General features: G+C 45.3%; 1 protein-coding gene across 2 annotated transcripts; it reads left to right on the forward strand.

Annotated features, from left to right (window-relative positions):
* Window positions 1-980: 980 nt before the first annotated feature.
* SERTM1 (serine rich and transmembrane domain containing 1) lies at window positions 981-16,172 on the forward strand. Of its 2 annotated transcripts, XM_081860879.1 has the most exons (3): window positions 981-1,109; window positions 13,455-13,586; window positions 13,990-16,172. In XM_081860879.1, exon 3 carries the CDS (start codon window positions 14,141-14,143, stop codon window positions 14,462-14,464), a length of 324 nt encoding a protein of 107 aa, XP_081717005.1. In that variant the 5' UTR covers window positions 981-1,109; window positions 13,455-13,586; window positions 13,990-14,140; the 3' UTR covers window positions 14,465-16,172. The 2 variants fall into 2 exon arrangements, with proteins under 2 accessions (XP_081717005.1, XP_081717004.1); XM_081860878.1 differs by lacking the exon at window positions 13,455-13,586 and having other exon boundaries at window positions 987-1,109.
* Window positions 16,173-23,782: the final 7,610 nt, after the last annotated feature.

The following is a 23,782-nucleotide window of genomic DNA, read 5'->3' on the forward strand; positions in this document are numbered from 1 at the left end:
TGGCGGCGACTTCCGGGTTCCAGCGAGATCCCTGCAAGTTCTCTTGGGGCTCTCACAAGAACCTGGAAGCGGGGGTAGATTTTGGTAATATGCTGCCTTGGTCAAGGCCAAAAATGGGATCTTCTCAGTTATGGACCTTCTCAATTTTGCATCCCTTCAGCTCAGCATCCTGTGCACGGGAACCTCTAAAGGTAAAGATAAAGGTCCATTAGGTCCAGTCATGACCGACTCTGGGGCTGTGCGCTCATCTCACTCTATAAGCCAAGGGAGCTGGCGTTTGTCCGCAGACAGCTTCCAGGTCATGTGGCCAGCATGACTAAGCTGCTTCTGGCAAACCAGAGGAGCACACGGAAACACCGTTTACCTTCCCGCTGGAGCGGTACCTATTTATCTACTTGCACTTTGACGTGCTTTCGAACTGCTAGGTTGGCAGGAGCAGGGACCGAGCAACGGGAGCTCGCCCCGTCGCGGGGATTCGAACCGCCAACCTTCTGATCAGCAAGTCTTAGGCTCTGTGGTTTAACCCACAGCGCCACCTGGGAACCTCTAGCACTGCCCTAAATCCTGCACTGCTGCCAAAGCTTCTCCCTTCAGTAGGGGCACCCATGGCAGCTGCCCTTGGATTCTGGCTGCCTGAGGCGGCTGCTCTAGTCTGCCTCATAGCCTGGACGGCCCTGCCTGTTCTCAGCAGGCCAGGTGAATTATGTATCTGCTAAACGGGAAAGTGGGGAGGGGTCTTTTTTTAAAAAAAGTGTCTGGAAGGAAATGGAAAGCAGAGCCTTCGCATCTCACATATCTATGCGGAGGGAGCCTCCACCCCACCCGCTCCAGAAAGATGCGAAGGGAAGCGACTGCGGCCAAAGGTGAAGGAATTCGATGGGGAGTCTTTATTCTAAATAGGGCGAGAGCCGGCTGCTGATTGGGCAGCGGGGGCGGGCCAGCGGCAGCCACGCCCCTCAGGCTCTTGCCGGCTGCTTCTTCGGCGGAGCGCAGTGCTGGCCGGGTGGCTTGTAGAGCGAGGCGGGCGGTGATTCGGTGTCGCTCCGGCTGCCCGGCGCTTCGCAGCCTCGTTCCTCCGGGGAAAGCCAGACGGGATCCCGCCCGCGCAGGTCAGTGAGCCGGCGTCCCCTCCGCGGTCTCCCTTTTTGGATTGCACGCGCGCCCTCCCTAACCCTCCTGGGCTCCAGATTTCCCCCACCTTCTGCTCAGAGAGGCTTTTGAATGGTGTCGTTTAAAGTCCTGCCATCGGAGCAGCCTTCCCGTCCCGGAGATCTCCCGGGACAGCCTGGCATTTCCGCAGCGTCCCTCCGCCGAACGCAAAAGGACGAGGCGATCCCCCCTGATCCGAAGCAGATTTGCCTGAGAGAGAAGCCTCGCTAGAACTTGCGTGTTTCCAAGGAAGTAGTAGTCCAGGATTGCAGCCGAGCAACCCGGTTCTGGGTCGGTTTGCTTGGAAAGCCTTCCACGTGGCTTACTCCCGAGTAAACATACAAAAGAACGCAGCGTTTAGGTACAGGAACCGGCCTTTTAGTTTGCTTCAAAAAAAGGGGACGTGGGGGAGGAGCGAAGGAATTAGATTAGTTTCTTTCTCGCTTTTTTTTTTTTAAGGGAGGGTTTTCTTGCCTGGTGGAACGGTTTGGATCTCTTTAAGTTTTGCAGGGCAACCCGAGGCATGCCTACTCAGAAGTAAGTGCCACTGAGTTCGGCAGGACTCGCTCTCAAGAAAGCGTGTCTAGGATTGCAGCCTCAGTGACTCCCTTAACTGCCTGCCCTCCAAAACACCCGCCATCCCCATTCATTATTGACCCAGGTTGCAGGAACATCACCTGTCGGTGGAGAACCAACCTGTGCTACAGAGGAGCAAAGCTCTTCAGTGTTACATACAATTTGCCCTCTGGCTGGTGTCTAGAGGGCAAAGAGTTTCCAGCAGGTATTTTTGTGCCCATTCTACATCTCCAGATTAGAAAATGCTCTTCTCTCCCCCTCACACCTGCACACTGTTGCAGACACACACAAAGCGGGTGATAGGAAGAGGGAAATATCTGATTTGCACAGCGTGAATAGCCTCCTGCAAAACGAATTATCTACCACACTGGAGAAAAAGATTGGGCAGTGCATCTAAATATATCTATTTCAAAATGCAATCTGGAGATTTAGAAGAGGTTCTCTTCCATTCAGATTAACCCAGGGATGGTTTTCCGAAGGTACAGTATTTCCATTGAGGGAGTGGGAGAAGAAGCAATGCTGTCTTTAAATAGTAAAGGGATCTGTTGCTGATCAGTTTACAGCAGAATTTAACAGATGCTTACTTGGAGGTAAGGCCCACTGTGATCTGTGTGACCTTATTCTCCAGTACTGTAAATGTTTCTAGAATTAAGGACCCTTAAGGGCTGCAGAACAGATGGATGTGCATAATCTAGTGACTTGCAGCCAGATGTGTGAATTGCCTCCATATTTGAAGAAGTGTGACCTGTGAAGGTTGTCTCGCTCACATGCATGTCACATGCGCTACAACTTGACACTGCAGTCATCAAGTCTTGGACATGGATGTGTGAACTCCTTCTCAGGCTGGCTTCATTGCTAATATTTTATGAGGTGACAGAGAAGGTTTCATATGGATGGAAGCAGAATAGAATATGGGGTTGGGGGAGATAATAACCATTGGCTTTTATTTGCAGTTGTCCTCTAATCATAATAAATGGCTGGATAAGACTTCTGAAGCAGAATATTTGACAGGCTTTAAAATAAGGGTTTTTTAAGGTGTTTGTTCACTTGGTCATCCTAAATAAATATGCCTGGTCAGCATTTGTGTAACTGAGGAAAGTGAGATGTGAAAACATCTTTGGCTACCTGAAGTGGTCGATTTTGTTTTATTTAAATTTTCCCAATTGCTCTTTTGAAAGCCAATGTCATGCTTTGCTTAATATGAAAAGTTTTTTGTGTTCTGCTGGCCATTACACTCAGTTTTGCTTTTTCTGAATGATTTAGAAAAAGTCAATTTAGAGATTGGCACCTATCCCTTATTTAAATAACATTATCAAGCAACATTTACAACTACAGTTTACTCAAAATTATTTATTAGGTTTTCCACACTCTGCCATTAACAATATCCCTCATTTATGCTCAAATTGCTATTGATATATATTAGTGTGTACATAGGGCCATGGGGTGTGGGGGACACTAATTAAATTTTGCAAGTTGTAATGAACTTTGAGAAAGTTTGACTTCAGTCCTAGAGAATGAAATCGTCTCTGCTATTCCCACCACACTGAAAAAACCCTATTTTCTTCTATTGTAGTAAATAGGATCCAAATTAGCCATTTCCTTAAAACCTGCTCAGTTAAAATCCTCCATTCTGGCAAACCTAAGCCAATAATTAATGCGCAGCCTGTGGATTTTACATCTGAAACAAGTTATTCTTGTTTCCAGCCTCAAAATGTAGGCTTGAGAAAGAGCTGGAACTGACAAAAGCAAACTTTTAAAAGTTGATCAAAATACTCTTTCCATTTCAGAAATATAGCCAGTACCTTAGTCCACTACTGAAGTTGCAAAATTGTTTTCAGTATTTTTTAAAAAAAAAGTCCTGCTGCAATTTCAAAACAGCCTTTGGTCTTCTTGACCACTGAGCACTGGAAATTGCAACTTCCCCTGAAAGAAAGAAAGAGAGATCTGCAGGTATTTTTTAAAAGTCTAGCATGTTTGAATGGAATTCCACCCAGAGGCCACGTTTTAGACAGCAGTATGAAGAGAGCACTGATTTAATTTTCTGATGTTCAGTTTTTAGCTAATCCCAAGAACAAAGAGAAGAGAATTTGTGAAGCAGATGTCACAGTGCTATTTGCATTTGTGATCATAAGGATTGTGTCCTAGTGATAAAGCAATAAAACTGCCAGCACATTTGCAAAGCTAAGCAGGCCCTGGTACGGGTTCAAATTTGGATGGGAGACCGCATGTTGAGATTCCAGCATTGCAGGGGGTTGGACCTTGATCCAATAGAAATGCCTGTAAAAAAATTAATTAAAAGAAGCACCAGGTGTCCCACACTCTGTCACATAGATGTGTGTTCATGGGCAACAGCCCTTCTCCCATTCCAGCTGCAGACCCCGCTACCCAAGAGATTTGGATAAACTGTACACTGTCGCCCTGGGGGCTCCACATTCTCACTGAGAAGTATCACCACTGGCCCCCACAAACAGTAGCAATGTAAAACAACAAAGGTGATGGTATCCTTGAATAGATCTGTGGGCCAGGTGCCTAGCAGATTTGCAGCAAGACACACCCCATCACTCTTCTGAGTTGTAGCGGAACCCAACAGTTCTGCTACAACTCAGCAATAGCCAGCCTAGTAGACCTGCCAGAGAACTGGGTAGAGAGATGGAATCAGTGACCTCTGCCCTTTCTTTGTTCTCATAGTGCCTGGTTTGACCATCAGTCAACATCCTCTCCATCTCATGCTCTATCAGCATCTCATGCTCCAGCTGCTCACTCTCGGCCGGGAACTGCTGGACAAGAGCCATTATGCTCTCATCCTTCAGCTTGTACTAAAGGCTCGATTGGTTACGTTTCCACTTCTGCAAGCTCTTGCTGAAATGTGGTTGTTGCATGTCACAGATGATGGGAGCTGCAGACCAACAACATCTGGAGGACCACAGGGTCCCCATTTCTGTTGTACCGTAAGCCGAATATGGTTTTTGTATACATCTAAAATAAAAAAAGTAGGGTTGTATCCAGCGAAGCCCATTCTGTTCTTGCAGGGACTTCTGCTTGTCCAATGGGACTGCCTTTCTTGATGCCCCCCAGAAACTGTTCCTAGAGTTCCCCTTACCCTTTGGAGCAGATTTCAGGTGGCGCAGGAATGTGTAGAGAAAATGAGAGGAAGTCCCATTGCACAGGTGAAATTCTTTGTGCTAATAGGACAGCCTTGTCACATTTGCACTGAATGGGTTGTATTCCGCATACAGCACTTCTTCAAACAATTTAGGTTATTGGGGGGGGGGCTGTGATTAGCTGCAGTTCTCTGCTGAGGGTATAAGGAGAGAAACATGGGCTGCCTCTGTATAATGCCCTGATCTAGTAGCTGCTCGTAGTGAAATTCTGGAAGCATGCTATATCCGACGCTCTTCAACTGGAATAAATTAACAGTTTTATGCCGAGTGATGCTGTTACTTTTTTCCTTTTGCTCCCTCACTTCCTCCCCGACTTTTATTTGCATTCCAGGGCCAGTGTGCTTTTTTCGCTGGAGGATTCTGTAGGCATTGTTGTCTCAGCTGTGATTGAGGACCGCTGCATGGCATGCAATTTTGGGAAGGAATAATCAAATGCTGTGCAGCATGTGAAAAGTGTTTGTTAAAGAAGCTCCTAGGGCAATGGGAGAGGATTGGAACAGAAGTGGAATCATTTATATTTGTCTCATTTGAAGACAATGCCGCACATTCAGCCTCTCCAGGGATTTTGTTTTCATAGACAGAAGTAGGATCGATGGAGAGCACGTGGAGAGGAGGGGATGGTTGTCCTCTGGCATCTGGGACGAAGATTGTGTGAGAGCTTCAAAGCTCACATGCATGTGTACAACTTTCCATTGTATGACAACTGGTTTCCGTGATTAAATTTTAATATGTCATCAACTTAGAATGATAAAAGACAGGGTGTGGCTGGCTTCCGTTATCTTGTTTTGGCACCAAATACCAGTGTGATAAATATAATTATCAATACATTCTGGTATTAATGGTGTACTGTATTCTGCAGTAGTTTTGTTGCATTCAATAGCTTTCTTTATTACATTCTGGCTGATTTCAAGGATGAGTGGTTCAGAGTTAGAATAAGAAAAAAGCAACATAATAAGAGATTCAAATCCAGCCCTGGAGAATTGTTTATCTACTCAATCAAAGTATGCTTAAAAGATGGGAAATAGAAACATCCAGAGATTCTGCCAGATTTTTGTCTTTGTCACGGAAAGAATCTTTCTGAAAGCAGATCTACTTCTTGCTTTATGTATCCAGAACGGGCCTTATCTGTGGTGGCTCCCCATTTGTGGAATGCTCTCCCCAAGGAGGTGCAGCTGGCTTCTTCATTGTACACCTTTAGGCACCCAGTGAAAACATTCCTCTTCAACCAGGCCTTTGGCTGATTAACATTCAAAACCCTTTTAAACGTGTTTGTGGGGGGGGGGGATGGTTGGTTGGTTTGTTCTTGTTTTTTATTATGTACCTTGTGGTTTTTATGCTGTATTTTTATGTTGTGAACCACCTCGGGATCTGCGGATGAAGGGCAGTATACAAATTTAATCAATAATAATAAATAAATCAACAAATAAATTATTTTGTGTGTGTGTGTGTGTCTAGAACAGTGTTTCCCAACCGGTGTTCCGCGGCACACTACTGTGCCGCGAGACGTTGCCTAGTATGCCGTGGGAGGGAGGCGGGCGAGTCGCACGGCGTCTCGGCGTCGGGCGGCAGCGAGCCCAGGAAGCGGCCCAGCCGGCCGGGGTCGCCCGCCTGCAGCAGCGCCTCGCACCCGCACGAGACCTGCTCCGCCGAGAAGCGGGTGAGCGCGGAGGATCGGTCGCGGCGGAGGCCAGCCCCGCGCTTGGAGAGGACGCAGCAGCCGTCGCCAAACCCGATCCTCCTCCTCCTGCTCCGCCGCCGTCCTCTGGCTCTCGGCCGGGAGGAGCCTGCGGCGACGGGGCGGGCGCCGAAGTTGGCAGAAGTTGGCGCGCCTCCTCGGCAGCGCCTTCGTCCTCCTCCTCCTGCCTCTGCTCTCCTCCGGCGGCGGGGGCGCGCCGCCCTCCCCGGCCGGGGGGCTCGGCGGGGCCCGCGGGGAAGGAGGCCATGTTCGCGGCGCGCGGGATCGCGGCCCCCCTCACCCGCCTCCGGCCCGCTCCCCTCCCCCTGCGCGCTGCCCTAGCCGTGCGGGTCTCCTCCCCCGCGCCGCCGTCCCCTTTCCACATCCTAGGAGCCGCGGTCCGCCTACCGCCCCCGGGCCGCGGCGCGGCTCCCAGCCCGGGCTGGCCTCCGCCTCCTGGGACGCGCGCCCACCCCCGCGGCGCCCCAAACTTCGGAGCAACTCTCCAGACGCTTCTCCCCCGCCTCGGTCTCCCTCCTTTCCACTTCTCTTCCCCCCTTCCTTCCCTCTTTCTTTCTCTTTCTCTCCCACCCGCCTTTCCTTCTATTAACTTTCCTTTCCCCTCCCTTCGTCCTTCCTACTTTTACTCCTGGGCTCCTCCCCCCTTTGCGCAGCCACAAATCAATCTCTCTCTCTTTTTTCCCCTCTCTCTCTTCTTTGCTCAGACGCAAAAAAGCGCCGCTTTTTGGAAATCCGGACTGCTGTCCCCGCTGAAACGATACTTTAAAAAAGGTAGAACCCACTGGCTCTTATTTCTGTTTAAAGCAGTAGATCCCGAACTCTTTTGGCCCACTGCCCCCTTGGTTCCACATCCCCCAGTGTCCCCTATGCTTACTCTATAGAAAGCATTACAGGGGTTAACGCGGCTCGCTAAGGAAGATATTAATAGAATTCTGCATTTGGGGGGAGACCCTAACAGTCATCTACCATTACCTTCTATGCTGTTACTATTTTTTTATTTTTTTTTACATAAGTAAAAAGTGACCTTTCCCCATCTGGCATGGTGGTGTGCCTCGAGATTTTTTTCATGACACAAGTGTGCCTTTGCCCAAAAAAGGTTGGGAAACACTGGTCTAGAAGACCATATTACTATTACAGTTAATGTTACTAATCACATTCTAAACCAATGTTTAGACACAAATACATTTAAAGCAATATTTGAAGTGGATACTTGTGGGGCCTGTCAAAACAAAATCATCATCAACTGTTTCTGAAACATGCAGATAGTGAGTGCCTGCTGTATGTATCTCAACAGAAATGTTATTCCACAGAACAAGGGAAGAAACACTAATAGCCCTGTTCTGAGATGCTGCAGGCTTCTGAGATCTTTGGAACTTGCAAGAGTAGCTCTCCCACAGAGCTCAGGCATCTACTGGGCATATATGGGATAAGGTGACCTCTAAAGTAACCTTGTCTCAAGCTGTACAGGACTTAAATGTTAGTAGCAACACCTTGAACTTCGTCCAGTAGCAAATTGGAAGCCGGTTCAAATCATGCAAGCAAAGTGTTACGTGCCGGCAATGGTTTTCCCCACAAGCAACCAATCTGCCTTGTTTGGTACTGGCCACAGCCTCCAGATCAACTCCGAGAGTAGCCCCACAGATAGCGCATTGCCGTGACACAGCTGTGAGGTGTGGTCTAGTTGTCCCAATCCAAGAATGGCTGTAGGTGACATACCTGGCGAAAGGCCAGGAGTGCCTTTGAGGACACCTGTTCCACCCATGATAGAGGAAACTGCTATGAGTCAAAGGTCTGCCTTGCTCTGCAGGTCATTCCATATAATATCACGGCAAAATAAAACGGGTTGTCTATCTGCCAATCATATCACCAAAACAGGGAGAGACCCAAAGTTGGGCCCCCAAGGAACTTGCACTTTCGCCGCAAGTAGCCAAGGGACAAGCAGAACCTTCACTTCTGTTCTATAATAAATCTAGCACAACTGGTTAATTTGTCAGATGTCTACTGAATCTCTTGATTTTCACTGCAGCGTCTTTCCCAAATTCCCAAACTCAGTCACTGAAGATATCATGCCTAGTTTTAATTAGCTGGCACTTGATGTAAACATTTTATTCATGCCTGAGAAAGTTGACTTTGTGGTTAGATTTGTGCCATTAGTTGCACCAGACCTCAAAAGTGAATCGTTTGGCAAGAGTGTGGCTGCTGTGGCTGTAGTTCAGACACCTTCCTGTTCAGCCAGGGCCATCTGGCACTCTTTGTGCGCATAGAGAGTGCACAGATTTCCAGCAACAGTAGACCGTCTGCTCCCGGTTATAGTACCCCAGCAATTTAAGAAAGAAACATTAAGCTAGTGCGTGAAGCCGGCCTACCCAGATTGTGAGCCTTGCATCCATGAATTGTGATTTTGCTGTGTATTGATGGGTTTTTTGGTTGCTCCAATTTGCTGCTCTTTTATTGGGTCTGTTCTGTGGTTATTGTATGGCTTGCTTTATCTGCAAAACATTCTTCTGATTTTTTGTTCTGCATGTTCTGCTCTTCAAACTTTGTAAGTTTATTGGAGAATACTTAGGCAGTGAGTGCCTGATAAATGGAATTAATATAATTAATTGCCTTCCGCCGCCACTGTGTGGCTGAGGGCCAAACAAGATAAGACACCATTCGTGCAATTAGCATGAATGATTGTATTGTGTGGCTGGCTGTTAAAAAACCATCAAAGTCTAGATCAGAAATGGGAGGGAGTAGTAGTCTTAAATCTTTTGCCTTCCGTAGGGGTCCTAATCTCTCTCTGCCCCCTATGCTTCTTTGTACTGGAAGACAAGTTCCACTAGCATAAATAGGATACTTTCTCTCAATGCAAATACATTCGTACCTTGGAATTTGAACGGAATCCGTTCCAGAAGTCCGTTCAACTTCCAAAATTTTCAGAAACCAAGCCTGCAGGAGCCACGGAAGTCGGGTCGGACATTTGGGTTCCAAGGAACGTTCGCAAACCAGAACACTCACTTGTGGCGTTCAGGAGCCAAAACGTTTCAACTCACAAGGCATTCATGATCCAAGCTACAACTGTAGCAGGTGTGGGGAGTGGTGTGGATCAGAGCAGAGGAAAAGAGTTAAAAGTGCACACCATCAGTGTCCTGATGTATACTAGACTCCCCATGCCTGCTCTTAATTTTTTTTTAAGCCATTAGCACAATTACTAATTGCAATGGTCCCTGCCTTATTTTGCCCCAGATTCTCAACTTAAACCACGTCTGGCAGGTTTGTGAGCACAGTTTCAAAAGACAGCTAAAGAGTTGTCCTGCTAAAAACTCACATTGGATTTGGTTCTTGGAACTAAGCCATCTGAGTTGTTGTATTAGCAGCTAGCAAGCACCAACTGAGCAGCTTTATAACCATCCTTATTGCCCTAGTCCTTCCTCAAGGGAGAGAAACTTTGAGCTGCCAGATGTCCACTGACCCTTCTGGTCTGGGCCTTGACCTGAAACCAATGCCACCTCTGTTACTGAGGATGATGTGGGAAGTCTTTAAAGCTGATTGATGGGACCACTTGGGATGAACTGGGGTCCCCAAATCTGCAGGGGTGATAATGGGGTCTTCCTCATCTGAGGTCTCAATTCTGGTGCACTGTAGCACATCTGTTGCATGAAAAAGTTGTCTGGAATGGTCCCAAATTGTTGTTGTTTTGTTAGCAACAAGAATTATGCCTTTATCTGAGTTGGACCATTGGTCCAATCAGCTCAGTGCTGTCTACCCTACCTGGGTGATATTGAGCTCAGGTTTACTCAGACTAGACACACTGAAATTAATGAAACATAACTTAGGGCCAGTAATTTCCATAGGTCAACTAAGTTTTGCTCAGAATAGAATACCATCTACTGGGTATTGAACCTAGGGCATTCTTCACAGAAAGCTCATGCTCCATCACTGAGTTACAGCCCTTCCACTAAAAGATTTTGTTTTAAAAATATCTGTCCCATCATTTATCATTGCTGATCTTAGGGCTGTTTACATCATAAAAAAGACTAGAGCAACTAAAAGTAATTAAAAATTCAAAGGATACTGCAAAAGATTGTGTAGGCTTGTTTCACATAAAAGCCTGGGGGAACATATACATTTTAAGTTGGCACCACAATGAATATACTGTTGATGCTGACTTTTATGTCCAAAGAGAAGGTATTCCACAGCTGGAGGGACACCACTAAGAAGGCCCGTTTGTGCATTCCTGCTAACCATACCATTTCTGGTAGCAGAACATTTAGAAGGACCCCTTCTGAAGATCTTAATACCCAACAAGTTGATGTCAGGATGGTGCTCCTTCAAGTCTGTGGGTCCCAAGTTCTTTGCTTCTCTGCCTTTGGTCTAATCTGTCAAGCCCCAGAACTGCAAATGAAGCCTCTGCAGCTGCATTTTCATGGAGGTTGGCAGAATAAAATAGACTAATAGAATCAAGATTTACACAGAGAAGAACCACAGGCAATAAAAATGTAAGGGAATTTATAACACTGTGCAACCAAGGTTATCTGAAAGAACACTCAATTTACTGCAGTATGTAGAGCTGAAATTGATGTGATCCTATCAGTAGCTTACATCAGAACTCTTCTGAGACTGACTCTTAAATGCCGTTCACCCTCTCCAGTTCTGCTAAGAATGGACTCATCTGCATTGTTTTGAAGCCATTTGCTCCACTCTTCTTTAATAAATAGACAGGTGTTCAGGGAATGATTTTAATGATTTACTATAAAGTGGATATATAATGAGCTGTGAAGGTTTTTACTCAAAAGACAAAAGAGGAGACAAATTAAAAAGGAGAAGGAAAGTAGGAATTGGATACCGTAGCAGGGCCATTCCCATGCTAAATGGCTCCCCAAGTGAGGAGCATCTTTGGTGAACATGCATGCACACACATCTTTCATCAGTTCAACTCTCATATTGTTTTTGTTATATCGCCATGCATGATTTATCCCGTTAATACAGTACACAATTAATTTGCTTCCAAGGATCTGATCACAGTCATCTTGCCATTTGTTGATTGGACACTGGTGTTGTACATATTTTTTTTAATCAATGCAAGCCACACAGATCATTGTACCAATTGTATGACTATTTATACTATTTGTTTCAGCAGTTGAGTGGATAATTACAAAACCAGTAACAGGCCTGGGGTCTAGCTTGCTTAGAGGCAAGATAACAATCACATGAACCAAAGGCAGGAGGCACTCTAATGTCCTGGCTGGAGCCAACAGCGCCAACCAGAGGCCTGTGGGAAACCAGCAAGCGGGCCCCAAGCATAAGAGAACTCCTCTGCCTTGTGGTTTTCACCAACTGGTATTCAAAAACATTATTGTCTCTGGTTCTGGAGACAGAACATAGCCATCATAAAGGTAAAGGTACCCCTGACCGTTAGGTCCAGTCGCAGACAATTCTGGGGTTGCGCACTCATCTCGCTCTATGGGCTGAGGGAGCTGACATTAGTCCACAGACAGCTTCTGGGTCATGTGGCCAGCATGACTAAGCCACTTCTGGCAAACCAGAACAGCAGATGGAAACGCCATTTACCTTCCCACTGGAGTGGTACCTATTTATCTACTAGCACTTGACGTGCTTTCGAACTGCTAGATTGGCAGGAGAAGGGACCGAACAACGGGAGCTCACCCCGTCACGGAGATTCGAACTGCTGACCTTCCTATTGGCAAGCCCTAGGCTCAGTGGTTTAGACCACAGCGCTACCCACATCCCTATAACCATCATAGCTAGTAGCTTTTAGTAGACTTCTCCATGAATTTGTCCAATTCTATTTTAAAGCCATCCATCCAAGTTGGTGGCCACCACTGCTTCTTGTGGGAGCAAGTTCCATAGTTCAACTATGCTCTGTGTGGGAAAAATGACTTTCTTTTATCCGTCCTGAATCTTTTCACATTCAGCTTTATGGGAGGTCAATGACTTCTAGAGTTACGGCTCGTCACATGGGGCAGTGGTCAGCAGTTTCTGACAGCACATAAGCTGGCTTTCACATCCAAACCAACTCACACTCCTTTGCTTTAATGAGATGCACATTCAAATATATAGTCCGACACACAGTCTAAGGCAATTCATTGTGTGCAATGTGCAGCTAGACCTGGATTTGGGCATTTACATTCATTAAAACCATACTATTAAGCTTAGGATAATATGTCTACCATACAAATGAGAAATTTGATGCCATTGCTTCCTTTTCTGCTAAACTAGGCATTTATAAGGCGAATAGACAAGTCGACAGAGAAATAAAATCACGGTCTACAAATTGGGTATAAATTATTTACCGTAGCTGAAGTTTTAAAGATGTCTGAAGCTATTTATAGTATTGTCAAGACCCTTACCTTTAGATTACTATTTCAATATAGCGGTTATTTTATGCACACTCTTGCAGAGATCTAGTGGCAAATTCTTTCGCTCTCTTAGAAATTGTCTGCTGAGGCATCTTTTAATCCGTCAGAAGAGAAATGTGCTTGGAGAGACTTGTTTGCATGTCTTGAAGATCATTCATCTCTTCTGGCTTTTCCCACAGACAGAAGAGCTGCTGGCATCTTGAAGAAGCTTCTTAATTAGGTCAGAGCAGTGGCAGCTAACCTGTGGCCCTCTGGCTCCTTCTGGGCTCCAGCACCCATGAGCCACAGCCAGCATGACCCATAGTCTGGAATGGCAGGAGTTCTAGTCCAAGAACAGCTGGAGGGCCAAAGGTTAGCCACCCCTGCGTTAGAGGAACCAACAAGAAATAAAGAGTGATAAATGAGAATATCAAAGTAGAGTATTATCGGTAGCAATGTTGGCACATATTTATGGAATCACCAGATTGTTTTAACCTCATTTCATTTTATCCCACCCTCCATGTTTTTCAGGGTCAGTTTCTGAGGCTCCAAAATTGGAGTGGATTCCAAACAGACTTCTGCTAGCGCAATGGGGCTTCGTCTCCTCCTCCACCCCCTTGCAGTTCCACATATGCCCCCGAAATATGCTTCAGAAAGACCCTGGTAAAAATCCCACTGTGCAATCAGAAGTTCTTTCCACTCACACATGGACAGTGTTGGATACAATGATATAGTTATGGAAGACCTAACTACACAAAAAAACCTAAACTTGTGCAAAACAGTTCTGAGTTCGGCAAAAGGCTAGTTGATGGGTTGGTTTCAAGAGATACCAAAGTCTGCAATGCCCAGATTTCTGTACTTGGGAGATTACTAGCAGCACTTAAGTAGAAAGTATCCATTTAAAATCTTACATGCCAAGCTTTCTGTTACCACTTGCCTCTAAGAAGAATCAAAACGTGAAGTTGAAGTTATTCACTTGCTCAACATTCTAGCATTGCATCAAATAAGAAATGAACTTTTAAGTACTGTAGTCTAATTTTTCCTCTCCCCCTTTTCTTTCTTACAGCAACAAAGGATAACACCATCCGGATTTATTCTGACCTAAGAAGTGAAGGATAACAGCCATCACTGGGTAGCTCAATATGCCAGCTTTCTTCTGGAAGGTTGCCTTTGAATGTTAGGTCTCCTCCATTTATTTTACAACACGCACAAATAAAATGTCGGAACTCCACCCTACCTCTGGATTAATATCAAATATGGAAAATGGGACTTTTCTGGAGCTGTATCCCACCTCTCTCTCGACATCCATGGATTCATCTTCCGGACACATGTCTAATGTCTATGTCTATGTTTCGATATTCCTCAGCCTCTTGGCATTTCTTCTTTTGCTATTAATCATTGCACTTCAGAGGCTGAAGAACATAATCTCTTCCAGTTCTTCCTACCCAGAATACACCAGTGATGCTGGGAGTTCCTTCACTAACCTAGAAGTCTGTAGTATTTCTTCCCAGCGGTCTGCTTTTTCAAATCTTTCCTCCTGAGAAGGAATGAAAGAGAATACATTGGGGGATGGAACAACTTTGTCTAACTCTTGGGGGGAAGTTATGCATGCAGTATTTTCTTTGGAGGACTAATAGTCATAAAAGAGGTGACTTTTAATTTTCACTTTGGTTTTTCTTTCCCTTTTTAGTCTGCATTTCCCCTCTTTATTAATGACATTTTTCATCTCTGAGCAGTGAAATTGATGATGGTCTCCTGCCTGATCATGGCCTCCTGCCTGTAATAGTGTTGTAGCATTTCCCCAGCCCATTTAAACTGGGTCTTCAAACTTAACAATGGGAAGATTCTGCTTCCTGGGCTTTGTCACCTATGGTTTCATTGACTCAAAGCTTCAGGACTTTAACTTCTTCAGAAACACCATGATATCATACAGGATATCATTAGATCTCTGAAAGTTATTTATCTCACCACTGAAAGAATCTGTTGTGCCGTAGTTCTAGAATTTAGAGCAACTTTAAGACAACAAAGCTTAATTTAATTTAACAATTTAATTCAAAATTTTGTCGCTGAGGTCTCTTGTATGTTTTCCTGTATACAGTCGCCGTGTTGTCTGATGTGCTTGTTTTATTTTAGCCAAATGATTATAATAAATATGTGGGCTCATTCCATTTCACACTAAAACTGCATTTGGTAGACTTGCAGATTTGCATGAGTTTGCTTTGAGTTGGAAGAATTGGGCTGTGTCCAAAGTAGATCTAAGTAAGAACTGTGCAAGTGGGAACCAGGCAGTGGCGATTTTCCACCCACAGGTTGCTTAAATGGAGTACGCCATGCCCCCTGGCCAACCAGATTGGTCAGCCTAGGGTGTGATGTGCCAGGGACTCCCTATGACGCAGGGGCTAGCCACACCCCCACACAAGGGGCAGGTTTGCATCCAGCCCGCAACTCCATTTCCCTGGGAAAGGGAATTGGCTTTATCAGCACAAGGATTTCCACTTGTGCTATGAGACTTGCCCACTTCACCTCACCCATGCACCCCCTAAATCTGTTCTGGGGGATCTCCCAAGCCTCCAGCGCAGATTTGGGTAGAGTGCAGGGCACAGACAGAGGGACCAACCTGTGCTTTGAAGGCCTCGGTGAGCTCAACACCTTTGAGGTCATTGGTTCCATTGTTCAACTGCTGTTATCATTAAAAAGTGTCTTCAAATGCCCAATCTAAATCTACCCTCTTTTAACTTAAGCCTGTTAGCTCCAACCTTGCTATGTGGCAGCCCTTCAGAGAAATAAAAAGTGCTATCATGTCTCCGTTCCTTTAAATGTTCCTCATTGGACTTGTTTTCCATATCTCTGACCATCTTCATTACCTTTCTCTGAACTTCTTTCCAGTTTGTCTGTGTGCTTCTCAAAGTGTGGTGCCCAAAAGTGGGCATTTCAGCTGAAGATGGCCTAGCACAGAATAAAGTGGAACTATTACTTACTGTGACAAACTATTCTAAGAGTTCCCTGGGAAGAGGAGTTGATTGTTAAGGCACTTTGGAAACAGGGAGAAGAACAGGGGTCTCCTAACAATTCTCAGAACCCTTAACAAACTACAGCTTCCTGAATCCTTTGGGGGAAGCCACAACTGTTTAAAGCACTATGGTGTGACTGTGGCTTCTAGTAACCTAAGATGTAATTCATCTGATAATGAAGACTCAGACTCATTTAAAATAGTTAGATATTTCCTTATCTAGTGCCTCCAAGCAGCCTTCCCCTTTCCCACAAACCTCCAGATTGGCACTGCTGCTGAAATCATTTAACCTAAGATACCAGGTTCGTCAAGGTCTCTCTTCTGTTGCTGAGGATAGCCTGAAGATTATGTTGCCCAAAAGTGGAACTGTTTAAATGAGATTGGCTTACTCCATTAGAACTCTGCTATTTGTCCTCTAAAGTTAGAGTGGGGAACTTGTGACCCATCTGACTCCCATCAGCTCCAGCCAACATGGCCAATGATCAACAATGGCGGGTATTGTAGTCCTGCAAAAATGTGTGAGGGGGTGGCAACTGTTCTTCACCTTGCCCTAGATCATGGTGGAATTGGCTGGTGTTAGAGACAAGGGAAACTGTTGTTCTGACAGCCTCAGCATCCCCACTAGCAGTAGGAAAGTCCAAATTTGGGTTTTGCGTTCTTTCACATCTTTCTTACACCCTGTAATAATAAGTAAACAACATGTTGATGAAATTTGCTATTTCTGTTGACTTGTTATGAACTGAAAATACTTTTCTAACCACAACAACAACAACAACAAAAGATTAAGGATTATTTCCGATTAAAAAGATGCTGGATAGAAATAAGATGCAAGAAAAGGCAACGGGCAGTGCCTGGAGATATGGATCAAACCCATCAAACTATCTCTTCCTTGCTGTGAGAGAGAATCATGCGTAGCAGCTGCAGTTAAAAGACTGAAAAATATGAGACAATAGGCAGAAAGCTACAATCATATTTGTGTGTGATGGTGGCTTCAGGAAACACCATCATTCCATATACATGTTAAATAGCACTAGGGAGAGGACAGTATCCAGTGGAACCCTGTAGCACAAATGCCAAGGGGCTGAGTAGCACTCATCTTGTGTTACTCTCTGAACATGGCCCTGTAGGTAAGAATGGAACCAGCCTAATACATTGCCTTCAGTACTCATCCCATGAAGCCAGTCTAGGATGATACCATGGTATCAAAAGCCACAGCAATCAAGCAGAAGTAGCAGGTTACACTTCTCCTGTGTCTCTCACAATGAAGGTCACCCATCAGGGTGAACAAGGCCGATTCAATTCCAAAACTGAATTCTAAATTCAGATTGTAGTTTATCCATGCCATCCAGGAATACCTCCCATTGCACATATTCTCAAAAGTGCCAATGATGGCAACATCACGGTGTCCTAAGAATTTGCACCAGCTCAGAGTATACCCTAGTCCAAAATCATTGCACCATTCACAAGACCGCTGCATATGAATAAACATTCATGTTTCCCTGCCACCATTTCAGCTGTGTGGGCTGAGACTGATACCCACCCAAGATAACTTCACAGAAGGGAGATACCAATGATGTGTAAGCTTTAGTGAGGGTTCAAGGATTTGGCTTTCTGTGTATATCCATGTGTCAGTAAACACTGCTGTTCACAGAACACTTAATTTTCAATGGTGACTGTAGGGCCTTGGAACCAGTAGGGTGAAAAGCAGAAAAGTCCACAGCAGATGGAGATGGAGCCAGGGACAGGAAGAGCCAACCTATGCCCCCATTCTCCTCTGTGGTGTATTCTACACCGTGGTGCAGTGGTTAAGAGCGGTAGTCTCGTAATCTGGTGAACCGGGTTCACGACTCCGCTCCTCCACACGCAGCTGCTGGGTGACCTTGGGCTAGTCACACTTCTCACTCACCTCACAGAGTGTTTGTTGTGGGGGAGGAAGGGAAAGGACAATGTTAGCTGCTTTGAGACTCCTTTGGGTAGTGATAAAGCGGAATATCAAATCCAAACTCTTCTTCTTCTTCCCATTGAGTTCTACAAGGACAACACAGAGGGCTCATCTACACTTAACCTCTGCTCCACATTTCTAGGGACAGGTCAGGGCTTTCCAGGCCAGTGACTGAGTGGTGTTTTCTGCTGAATTGGAGCAAATGGCAATCAGGTTTTCTGCAGAGTGCCATTTGCTCTGATTCACTGGTAAAATGCAGATTTTCCTGGGGAAAGTACTAGGACAGGAAGGGAGTGGGAAGCCTGGTACAGGAAAAATAAGCCTGCTCAGACACAGACCTGGAAAGTCCAGACTTGTGCCTGGAAAGCATAGAGCAAGGGTGAGTGTGGATAAGCCCTGAGACTAAAGAGTAGGAAGCCAACAGGCAGTGCCATCCCCACCTCCACACCCGGGACTTCTTGTATGTAAGTAAAAAGACAGGCTGGGAGGGGCTGGCCCTATTTGTCCCAGTGGATCAGCTGCCACTGCTTACTTTCCAATGCAACGAAAGTGAAATCCTAAGCGTAGCTGCAGATAGACATGAGCACGTCTCACACAGACTGGAATTTCACTGCTTGCAACCTTTTCAGCATTTCTCACTCAAGCACCAGATGGTTATATAACTAGGTCCCTAGATCCATGCCCCTTCCTGTTGGTTCTGGGACACTTGGCAAAGGTGACCCTCTTCCTGGCAGGTGTTTGCGGTGGCCTGACTGTCACCTTCTGACTGCACACTGCTGCTTGCTGCTTTGTCATCGTGCTCCCCATGTGCTGTTCTTGTGTTTAACAATTACGTTCTTGCTTGTTTCAAAATCCCGTAAGACTGGTTGTGCATGAAAGCACCCAAAGCATATGTATTCAGGGGAGGCCACGTGGTGAATATTCTACCAGGACCTCCAGACTTTGAGTAGAAGGTAAACAGAATGCGAACATTTTCATTTCTGTTACAAACACCATGATTTCCCACATGCATTGCTTCTCATTGATATTCAGCAGAACTGAGATATCACTCAGCTGTACAAAGCCAAACAAGGCTGCATCAAGAAACCAAATACTGAAACATGGCAGTGCTCCCTGCTGTGAAAAGCTGCTGAGAGGTTGGGGTTGCAGAACTGGCTGCAGCACCCTACTGACAGGGACTTGGCCTTCCAGAAAGTGGCTTCCTTGGGGAAGCATCAGAGGGCCCAACCCACTGTGCTGCCATTTCCAACCATCAAAGGAAATGAAAGCCGTGTGTGTGTGTGGCTGCAACTGTGGTACTTCATTTTGGGGAGCTGGGAAGTAAACTGCAGTTTGAACAGGACGAAGCATAAGCACAGCAGGTCTGGCTTACCACATTGGGAAGTAATTGAAATAATCCACAATCTGATTTAAAAAAAGGTAAAATCCTTTGGTCCAGAGTCTAAAGTTACCTAAATGCAAACATACCTCTGTTTGTGAAAGGAATGCAGGGGGGGGGGGCTGAGACTGAGTGCTACAGTCGAACCGATTCATAAAATTCAGTCCACAGTAATATCTGGCACGTTAATACTTAAGCAATCTACAGCCATGAGGCACTGCACCAGTTTCCCTGCCATCTGCTGAGAACAGAGCTAACAAAAAACATGTCAGTGGTTTCTGTAAAAATATCTACTTCTGTAATCTGATGGTAAAGTTCTGCATAATTCCAGTCTTGAGACTAAACTCCTGGAAGAACTGCTAAGCAATCACTTCAGATGCAATTTTTGCTTAGCTGAAGCTAAAGCCCATGAATTTTAATGGAGAGCATACAAAAAAAAGGATAACTATAAAGATGTGGGGACCCCTACCCCTCTGGCATTGTCATTTTCCTGTCCTAGAATGAAGTCATCTTGGTGTGAACAACTGCAAAGTGATCTGGAATAAGCTTTGTAGTTTAAGTGAATGCTTAGAGGTGATGGGCATTATCTTGCATAAACAGTATAGTAATGACATATATGCTCCTTTTATTAAACCTGTGTTTTTATCCAGTAGTGACGTAGGCACCACAATGAGTGCACTGAGGTTTTATTATTAGATCTAGACTTTGCCCTATTCTAGCAGTGCGATCAGCTAATGTTTAGATTATGGAATGAATAGTCTTGCAGGGAATATGCAATATGCATTACTTCACTTTCTCTGAAATGTGGTAAGTCAGTCCTGATGTATGCATGAGTGTTTTTAAAATGCCACACATCCCTGACTCACTCAGGTCCATGGTGTAGCAGCGTTTGTACTGCAGACTTCAGAAAGCACAGCCGTCTGTCTGTCTGTCTGTCTGTCTGTGGTGAGAGGAAGAATCAGGGATCAGAAAAGTGCTTGAGAAGGGGGAGCTGTGAAGGCGCAGCATGACCTGACTGACAGCCATCAGATCATGACTTCTCAGACAGAGCAGATTGTCCTGTAACTTCAAGAATCTCCAGAATGCAGCAGCTAGACTGGTGACTGGGAGCGGCCACCGAGACCACATAACACCGGTCTTGAAAGATCTACATTGGCTCCCAGTACGTTTCCAAGCACAATTCAAAGTGTTGGTGCTGACCTTTAAAGCCCTAAATGGCCTCAGTCCAGTATGTCTGAAGGAGCATCTCCACCCCCATCATTCTACCCAGACACTGAGGCCCAGTGCCGAGGGCCTTCTGGCGGTTCCCTCAGTGCGAGAAGCCAAGTTACAGGGAACCAGGCAGAGGGCCTTCTCGGTAGTGGCACCCACCCTGTGGAACGCCCTCCCACCAGATCTCAAAGAGAACAACAACTACCAGACTTTTAGAAGACATCTGAAGACAGCCCTGTTTAGGGAAGCTTTTAACATCTGATGCATTACTGTATTTTAATATTTTGTTGGAAGTCACCCAGAGTGGTAGTAATAGTTGTTGTTGTTGTTGTTGTTGTTGTTGTTGTTGTTGTTGTTGTTGTTGTTGTTGTTGTTGTTTGTTATTCAACTGCTCCAAGCTATCCTTTCTCTGACAGGAGAGTCAATTTCTAAGAAGAGTCTGCTGGATCATGCCAATGGCCCATCTAGTCCAGCAACTTGTTCTCCCAGTGCCCAAGCAGATACCTGTGGGAAACCAGCAAGCAGGATTCAAGCACAAGAGTACTCTCCCCTCTTGTGGTTTCCAGCAATTCCTGAATGACAAAGTGGTCATGTGTCCTACTTTACAGCAGACAATCCTCCATTTGGAGCATTGTCAGAGGGCAGTCCCCTACTCGAAGGGCTGTCTGGTCCAAGTCCAGCTTAAAGATAGAGAAACGTAACAGTGGTCTTTAAATTGGCCATTAACAGTGGCCCACCTGGACAGCAGACAGGTTCCCCACTGCAGGGAGATGAATTATAGTTCTGTTTGCCATTATTATGTCTAGATTTGCATATAAAATAGCATATAAAACAGCATGTGCAAATTTTATGGCATTTGTATGGCAAGTGTTATGCAGATCTCTGTCCTCTTTTTAAGTGATGCATTTCTTCTTTCTATGTGGCTGCCCTACTAAAGGACAAGGTAGGTGCCTGCCAGCATTTGCTAGAAGCCAGAGGCCACGTTCACAGCCGGATGGCTCTTTAATGTCGATCTCTAAGATGGTATGGCTTGGGTGTGTCACAGAAGGAGGATGGCAAAGCCATAAAAAGCTGTAGTTGGTTTTATCTGTTTATTAAAGTATTCCTTTACCGCCATATCAAGATGGGTGGTGTACAACAACAACAACACAAAGCAAAAGCCCATCATTAAAAGCAATATAAGCATTCCTCAGTGACTTCTGAAAGTCAGAAGTGAGACTGCCTTTGTGTCCTTGTTAAAGCTATTTTATTGGTGTGTGCTGACCAGCATCCCCAAAGTAGAAAACGTTGCTGCATTTATTTCCTCGCCCTTTCCAAATACACATACAATTTAACTTTTTATTCAAGTCATATATCTTTCCCCCTTTCCACCTTCATCTTTAAAGCTGACGGGGTTTTCTGCTGAGTAATTTAACAGATGAGCCTGCGGAGCTATAAACCTTTTCAGCCCGCCGCCCTCCATAATACTGAACTTCATGCATCCCATTCAGAAGGCCTACTTCATGAAGATGAAACTGTTCTGAACCCTCTAGTCTTCTTCCCATTAGGACTTCCGCTGTTCCATATTCTGCGGAGGCCTTTGATATGATAATGAGGTTGGGGTGAGGGATCTCCTGCCTTAAAAAAAAATGTGGTAAAATTCATATTTTAACTCTAAAGGCAGCTGGACATGTTCCAAAAAAAGTGTCTGTGGGAAATGAACATTTGTGACAGAAAAGTGGAAATTCGTGGAGTTTAGCTGATGAATTGCACAATGAGTTGATTTCAGCAATGTGCTCATTTCAGAATACGGTACAGTCTTGTCATGAACTACTGCCGGGATCTTCTTTCAGGAGAAAAGGTTCCTCCTTGCAGATGTAAAGTATTTATTTATTCCTACACACACAAACAAGGGATGCGGGTGGCGCTGTGGGTTAAACCACAGAGCCTATGACTTGCCGATCAGAAGGTTGGCGGTTCGAATCCCCGCGATGGGGTTAGCTTCCGTTGCTCAGTCCCTGCTCTTGCCAACCCAGGAGTTCGAAAGCACCTCAAAGTGCAAGTAGATAAATAGGTACCGCTCCAGCGGGAAGGTAAACGGCATTTCCGTGCGCTGCTCTGGTTCGCCAGAAGCGGCTTAGTCATGCTGGCCACATGACCCGGAAGCTGTATGCCGGCTCCCTCGGCCAATAAAGTGAGATGAGCGCCGCAACCCCAGAGTCGGCCACAACTGGACCTAATGGTCAGGGGTCCCTTTACCTTTACCTTACACATACACACACAAACACACACACATATATTTTATTCACTTATATTTTTCAATAACAGCATAAGTCTCAGGGCCTACATATTTGTTTGTTTGTTTGTTTGTTTGTTTGTTTCCCACCCAATATGGGCCTTGGGCCCATCTGCTACCTCTTCATCAGTAGCTGATTCTGCTTTCAGCTGTGACATTTGCTCAAAATCCCTGATCAGATGATGGCAGTGGAACAGAGCACATTTGCTAATGAAGTGTTTTATTCAGAGATGGCGTCCTGGAAAAACGAAATCCTCTGGGGATGGGTATTTCATTGGCTCAGATGTATTTTCCTACCCATGAAAGTGTGAGAGACCACGATCTGTGAGTGAGCTGAATTTGAAAGTGGATGGCTTTAATTTGCCATGGCTATTATGCAAAATCTCAGCAGGAACATATTCAAAAGCATGGAAGTTCCCCAAAGGGAAAAATGATCAGTGGTTATAATCGACCACCACACACCAGGAATCACTGCAATATTCAAAAGAGCAGCACCCTTCCATGATAGCTGCATTTTAGGATTTCTTGCTTCTAATAACTTAGCATCACAAAACACCATTTGTGCAACTTTTTCTGATCAGATCCCAGCCTTGCAAAGCAACACAGGGCTGGTTCGGGGAGGGCAGCATGAATGCCCCCCTCCAAATATGCCTGGGGCAATCACCCCAGCAGCGCCCCCTGCCCCGGCTACACCTCTGGAAATACCTTATTTTGGACAAGCTTTGATCCAAACTGAGAAAATTCTAGCAGTGTTTCAAGGCAGCAATGTCTACACAGCCTATTATCTTAAGCACTCCCCCCACCCCATTTCTACCTATAGATCTTGAAACAGGAAAAGTTCCATAGATTCAAATGGGCTTTTGCTTAGGTACTGATAGGGCTGCGAGAATCACAGTATCTGCTTCCGTGCAATTATTCCATCCACTCTCCCCCACCACTGCTAAAAGAAAAAAGAAAAAAAGGAAAGCATATTATTGCATTATTTTGTTGAAATACCAAATTTATATTTAGAGCCAGAATGAGCAGATGGAAGCAATTTTAA

The sequence above is a fragment of the Podarcis erhardii genome, assembly GCF_964252035.2.
Source record: "Podarcis erhardii genome assembly, chromosome: 4".
NCBI classification, from domain to species: domain Eukaryota; kingdom Metazoa; phylum Chordata; class Lepidosauria; order Squamata; family Lacertidae; genus Podarcis; species Podarcis erhardii.